General features: G+C 36.8%; 1 protein-coding gene across 1 annotated transcript in view; it reads right to left on the minus strand.

The window, feature by feature from the left end:
* The window catches only part of ASMTL (acetylserotonin O-methyltransferase-like), a gene marked incomplete at its 5' end in the record, with an annotated part of 23,716 nt that extends 16,727 nt beyond the window's left edge, over positions 1-6,989 (minus strand). The window contains 4 exons of the mRNA XM_010185517.1: positions 1,990-2,098; positions 4,180-4,241; positions 6,252-6,316; positions 6,942-6,989. Coding sequence (XP_010183819.1) covers positions 1,990-2,098; positions 4,180-4,241; positions 6,252-6,316; positions 6,942-6,989 — 284 coding nt within the window. The remainder of the gene's footprint in view (positions 1-1,989; positions 2,099-4,179; positions 4,242-6,251; positions 6,317-6,941) is intronic.
* Between the last annotated feature and the right edge of the window lie 205 nt (positions 6,990-7,194).

Below are 7,194 nucleotides of genomic sequence, written 5' to 3' on the forward strand. Positions count from 1 at the left end.
ATGTCAACTGATTTAACGACAAACAAAAAGAAGCCCCCAACCAACCGACAAACCCACAGACAATACAGCAGAAATGTGTGCCAGGTCCACTGATTGAAAAAAACAACAAACAAACTAAACCAACAAAACCAAACCAAACAATACAATGGGGTTAAAAATGTTAAGAAAGGGGTGAACTAGAGGTAACTCTAGTTCCTACAGATCAAAGGAGATGCTTGGTTGAGTTTTAGGCGGGTTTCCAAACTGAGAGGAAAAGGCCATCTTTCTGCAGCCAAAATTTTCAAGGGTTTTTATAGCCTCATCACAGACCACCTTGAGACAGTGCTTTTCCCCACCTCTCTTATTCATACTTTAAGTCAGCTATATACGTTTAGAATTAGCCCTTGTGTCACCAGTGACTGACTTTTAGAACACTATATGCCAATTTTGTCCTTACTATAAAAACTCAATCCAATCTTCAACAGCACAAGAGTTATTTTTTTTAATTTTTCATGTTATCATTAAGTCTTGTGTGAATTAACAAAATTAAGCCACCATTAAAAATATTAGACAAACGGTCACTTGAACAGCAATAGTGTTTAGAAAACCTGTATGCACATAAATGTGTAACCAGTATGGGTGCCCATGGAGGGGACAAAACCCAAACAAAAAGGCCTCATGAGAGACTCCTCACTTATCTACAAAATTTATAGGACAGTATAATTAGTAGTTAATTTGCAAGACCAGAGCAAATGCTTCCTGTCCTCTTGATTGTATGAATGAAGATTGATTGGTTTCCGCTCCAGAGAGTAATGCAATATCATCTCTGAACCTTTGGTCCCTGAGAAACCCTTGCTGTCACACACCGGGATTAGCAGAATGAACACAATTACCCAGCGCTACTCATGAGCTATTTTGCTGGAGCACAGCACTGCTAAAGTGTATTCTTTTCCAGAGGAAATAATCAGAATGTTCCAAAATATTTTTCAATGTGATCTTCCTAAAAACCCACAGTCATTTCTCCTTCAAACTGCAATTTTCTTTTCAGCTGTATACTAACGATGACATTCCAAAAACCTAACCTAGGAATTTGTATTCCAAACTGTATTCTTGCCAAAAGACTCTTCTCTTCATAATCCAATTTAGCTTCAGTCTCTTTAATAAGCTAGGGACCTTGAATGTTCAGAAAGTATGCCTCACTTACACAAACACTTAAGTCCAAAGTCTACACCTTCTCCAGTAAAGCAATAGTCTTATATTACAGCACAAATGAATGTAAAAAGCCATGAGTGACAGTCAGAATTGAAGTCACAGACTATGGCCTGATTTGCCTTCACTAAGCTTCAGCTAACAGAGCAGAAAGGCAAATTCCAAAAAGTCAAACATTCTCTTGTTGTCTCCAACTAAACACTTTGTTTAAAATAAATAAATAAAACCTAGCCAACTTCCTCATAGAATAGGTAAGCATTCTGTTCTCACTCTATTTCTTCTGGGGAATCAAAGCTGTCTGTAAGTAACTAATATACTGCAAGAGCAGAGGAGACATATAAGTTAAGAGACCATTATGGCATAAGAACACTTATAAATTGGCCACAAGAATAAGTGAAAAACAAGTTAGTGTTTCTTTCCTGATTATCCAGTACTCACTCTATCCACCTGTTTTATAGCAAGAACTATCCACTGTCTCAGATCCAAGCTTCCTGAATGCCTCTGGTAACAGAGAGGTAATTGTACATTGCATAAATGCTTGCTCTAATCCAGAGTATTTCAACAGTCTGCACTTTTCAAATTTGTTAGGGTACTAAAAAGGTAGCTCACTTTCCCTAGAGGAATGATAATTCTAGACAAAAAGACGAGAATACTCACCTTGCATCACCAGTGCTATTGTTTATCAAATATACACATCTGAATTTCACAGAACACAGGACAAAATGTCTTATGCTGGTGGCTAATAACATACTCTAAGGCCTGTTCTCAAGTACTGTGTGATAGCTTCAGGGTCTTACTTACATTGGCTCCCCGCTATGAATGTACTCCCATAAGAGCTCTTCAGACAGGTCAGAAAATTTTACTTTAGTCTCTTCATAGAAATCAGTGATTTCTGTCTCTAGCTGGTTATCTACAGGAAGGAACAGGTCATATTAGAAACAAACTGTAGTTTAGAGAGCATAACATCTCAACTTTATTTCAGTTCATATTCATTTGACATTTTTACTGGGAAAAAATTAAAGATACAACACAGATGCATCAAATGACTAATAATGCTTTTCAGGGACAGTGGACTGATGACTTCTTCAAAAAAGTAAAAGCTTGCATTTTCAACCTCTGCAGTCCTGCCTTGGGGCTAACAGGTTGCTCTCCCAGTGTGTGATGCGCTCTTAACTAACAATGCTTATGCACAGCTATTTATGGACTGCTAGCATACCCAACAAGCACCAAATACAAAGAGGGCTACAAACACCCTTCTAACTTTGACTGTTGCCAGAGAATTCTTAACTGCACATCATAGGTATATGTAGCTGTTGTAAATGCTTTAATGTGAATGTGCAGCTGCATCTGTACTGGAGACTCGGGCATCCAGCAGTCCCATCAGAGCAACCAACAGTGTCATTTTCATATCGTCTTTCAAGAAATAAATTACTCCAGGCTTCTGTACCTAGAAGTAGTTGAGAGAAGGCAAGAGATGCAATGAAGTACTGCACACCTGGGTGCGTACCCTGTTGCATGTGGTACACTGTGAATCTAGTATCATTACAAATGGAGGCTTTTCCCAAACTTGCTCAAAAGGAAACAGCCTTTCACAAATGAGTGTGCATGTTACGTATCATTATTTATCTCTTTCCTATAAAAATCAAGATCAGCATCTCCTGTTACTGCTATTCTGACAGCAGTATAAATTCTTGAGGAGTAAGAAAGATGCACAGTCCAGCCCAAAGGAAGAATACTAACCGACTACTAATGGTGATAGTGTTGAAAAAACATTTAATGACCCAGATGAAATAAAAGAGTTGTTGCATAGGATGACAGATTACTACGTCTTTCAGTACTGATAAAAAACCCAACAAGCTCCAGATGAAAATTCCATCTGTAACATATATGTTATACTTAAAAACAGCATTGTAAATATAAACTAAAACTAAAAATGTATTCCAGAAAACTTTTCAATTGATTGCATCACTTGGAGAATATGGAGACTTATGGTATTTTTATTCATCTGATGTGGCTTAGATTTGTAAACTTCAAATGAGATGTGCTGTCATAGCATAAGTACTGCAGTTGTGTGCACTTTTACTGTCTTCCTAGAGTAAACATTATTCTTGCTTGATTGCTCACAGGAACCCCTTGATAACATGTTTTCTTTCTTTGGCAGTGGCTCTTTTTCTTCTATACTAACATATTAGTAAGCGTACTGATCTCTGACTTTATTTCTGTTGAAGGACTTAAGAGCAATCATTCCAGTAGAGATAAAAAGCTGTACATAAGTTGTCTACAGAAAGACTATGTCCAGAGAAATTTCAGATAAATTATTCCCGCAAAAGTTTCACAAAAAGAATATTGGCATAATTACCAGAGGAAGTCCTTCAAACCAAACACTCCTCACATTATATTAATGGTACAGTTGCCAGAAAAAAAAAACTTGCTTACTTTATAAATGATCCAATAAAAAACACTGATGTATTGCTCTCCACAGTTCATTAAGAGTCTGAGGCATTTAGCCATTACTTCACTCATCCCCTAAAAATGGGATCTAAAGCTTCCCTTATTTACTGAAAAATTAATACATACATGATACAGCAACCACTTGTACTTATGAGCTAGTGCACACAGAACACAGAAATAAAGTTAATATGGATCAGATTCTGCTCAGTCCCACAGTTTGTAGTGCCTTACCTGAATTTTATTTAGATTATTTCCCCAATTTACACTGGACTTTTAATTAGTCCCATAGCTTTCAGAGACAGTATTTCTAGTCTATTGTATTTTGTCATACTCATTCCTAGGTGAAAACAATACAGCAAGAAAGTCAGCTTTTGTGGGGAGTTTTTAATTTATATATTGATAAAGTAATTCTCATCTTGTTTAGGAAGCCAATTCAGACTGTATATAAAAATTTCCATCTTGCTTCTTCACTTGTGAAGAATACTCTTATGAGAATATTTTTAACGAAAATACTGAGTTTTACTAAAATGACACATGTACCTTTACTGCTGCAATGTATAATAGCCACTCCCGTGAACACACTGTGCTCTTTCCCACTCAACCTGTCAGGGAAAAAAATGTGCATCAAGCAACAGTTTTGTGAAATCTGTCATGTGCAAGTGTTCTACGTGATTACATTACTACAGCCTGAGAAACAGATCACTATATTAATACATCACTTGATGGCTTCGACATATATCCTAAATAAATAATTTTCTCTTTTTATTTCAGTATAGGTAAAAAGACATTGGCAAAACAAAAAAAATACTATCAAGAGATTCAGTCATTTCAAGTCTCCAAAACCTCACTCATACTGATGTTCACAATTTGGAAATGTAGTCCATGGTATCAGCTTATTTACTGTGCATAGGGAGAAGTGACTACTTTAAATGCACAAGAAAAAGCCAATCAATATAAACATTATCATTACAGGCACCTTCACTGAAAGCTGACAATAAATGACTAAGTGATGCAACTTAGACTAAAGTGACAGGCAACTATAACTTAGGTACTCATTTCATCCAGATTGGTCCCTAGGGATCCCATGGCAAGGCAGAGCACCAGATGCAGAGTGTAGAGGAAGAGCCTACACTCACTCTTACCCCAGACCCATGTGCTCAGTCTTGTAGTGGCTCCAGGGCGCCACACTGTGGCCCACTCATTTTGAGAGCTTCAAGTTTATTAATCTAATGTGTAAGCAATGGAAGCATAATAAATAGCATGAGAACTTGAATCTTTGAAGAGACTAATTAAGGAATAGTCTCCTAAGGATTAGCCAGGCTATTATTTTATGTGAATAAAAGCATCTCACCCTCTTACTATCCCACACATAATTAATTTTAAAATGAAACAGTAACAATTTTCATCTAACAGCTTGGATGTATGCAAATATGTCTATCTGCATTTTTCCCCTGTTCATACAGAAAAATGTAGGAGATCTAAAACCAAATTTTAAGTGCATTTCATATCTGTGCTTAAGAGACTGACCTACTGAACTTAAAAAAAAAAGCCAAAGCATTTGCGTGTATTAGAAGTAGACTAAGCTCTGTAAAAAAAAAACCAAAGCAAAGTACTATTTCTGAAGTAAGAAAACTTGGCATGACTTCAAGCAAAAACAGTTGTGAGAACTCTTGCCAGACAAACTCCTTTGGGCATCTCCTGCTAATAACGTACAGTGCTGGTATTTGAAGACTACTACTTTCCAGTAACCTGCCATAAAGGATCAAAAATTCAGCCTAAGTAATCAATGAAAGAAACCCAAAATTAAAACAGACTTACAAAGCAAACATCCAAAAGGTACCACACCACTGGTGTTCTCCCTTTAAGAGAGGCCTGAGTAAGAATGTAAACTGGTGAAACAAGCAGTGCACCATTTCTATATTCGCTCCATAAAACAGAAGCATGACTAGTAGCTACATTACATCTCATCCTTCAGAAAGGAGCTGACTAGAGTTATCTAGCTGGTGTTCTTAAAATAAAAATAAAGAAAAAAATCCTACAAGATAACATTAAGCTTGTCAGCAAAAGTATCCTTTAGGAAAAAACTAGAAGCCTCAAAAAATCACCAGAGCACCATCAGTGGAGAATGCTGATGGAAGTTATTTTTCTCAGTTAAACCATGTAATTTAATGCAACTGTTCATGAACACACATCACCATGGACTATATTGTACATGCAATATATTTCTATTAAATGCCAAGCCTCAAGCCACTTCCATGAGGGTTCTATCCTCTTTCCCACCAAGCAATACTGATTTTTCTCCCTATCTCCCCTTCCTGTATCAGCTGAAGCATACAGTCTCATGATAAGTGACTGCAAACTAATCCAAGTGGAAAAAAAACCTGGACCATTATGTCCCTGATCAGCTTCTTAAAGTAAAGGGGCAAGAGCAAGCAGCTGTGGGTAACATAAAAGCAGATCTAACTTTTTCACTGGCAGAACTGGCTTACATGACTTAAAAACAACTGAAAAACTTGTGTACATTAAGTTCTTCATACTCATCAAGGAATCTGCACAGCTCCTTTTAATGCAGCTAAATGTACACATTTGGAATCTTACTTAAAACTACAGACCTTGACAGCATCCTATATGCATCTTGCTTATCAACTGGCTTCTCCAGGATCTGCTCATCCACAGTCTAAAACAGAAAGACAGAGTGAATGTGCTGCTTTTTCTTACTTTTCAGAAACTTAGGTCAGAAGAGACATTTAAAACCATGATTTCAGCCAGGTCTTCAAACATGAGTCTACTGAGTAAAGTAAGAAACACAGACACTTTGGTAGAACCAGTAATTTAGTATCAAGCATACAATGAGTGCAACACCCTACCCTCCATGGCTGCAGCTCTCAAATGAAAGGGTCATTTAACTACTCCTGTCCTTCACTGTTCACTGTGGAGATGACAGGTACAAAGTGATGCCTTCTACAAGGCACAATATCGAACAGGTGACATAATGTGAACTTCTGACAGTCAACAGTTGCCTGAGAACAGAATTTCCATTACATACTAGAGGATCCAAGGCAACAGTTAAGCAATACTAGTGAAAACCAACAGCAGCACTTCTAGCACTCAAGATACCAAAAACTGCCTAGGTGGGAAAAAAACAACCCTAAAACCCACACTCACAAAACCCAAAAGATGTATCACATTGTGGGTACAATTTCTCAGTGAAGACAGTTTTCAAATTAAATTTAAACCTTAAGATACAAGTATTCTCTACACTTATAAATTAAAACAATGCTAAACCATGTAAGACTTCTTACCACAATAGTGTCTGCTCCTATGACAACATCAGGTGTTCTCAGGTGTTTCTGCAAAGGTATAAATAACAAAGATATTTCTCAGAAGAGGTAGAAAGAACAAAACCTTATAAAATGTAAGGTAAGAAAACAAGTTCATTGGGTTACAGGTAGGCCTCTACACTGACCTGAAAATAAGACACTGTTTCTCTTTTTGCACTGTTTACAAAATAATAATTTATAAAAGTATTCATAAAATACTTAAAACATATATATA

This window comes from Mesitornis unicolor, unplaced genomic scaffold, assembly GCF_000695765.1.
Source record: "Mesitornis unicolor isolate BGI_N332 unplaced genomic scaffold, ASM69576v1 scaffold15955, whole genome shotgun sequence".
NCBI lineage: Eukaryota > Metazoa > Chordata > Aves > Mesitornithiformes > Mesitornithidae > Mesitornis > Mesitornis unicolor.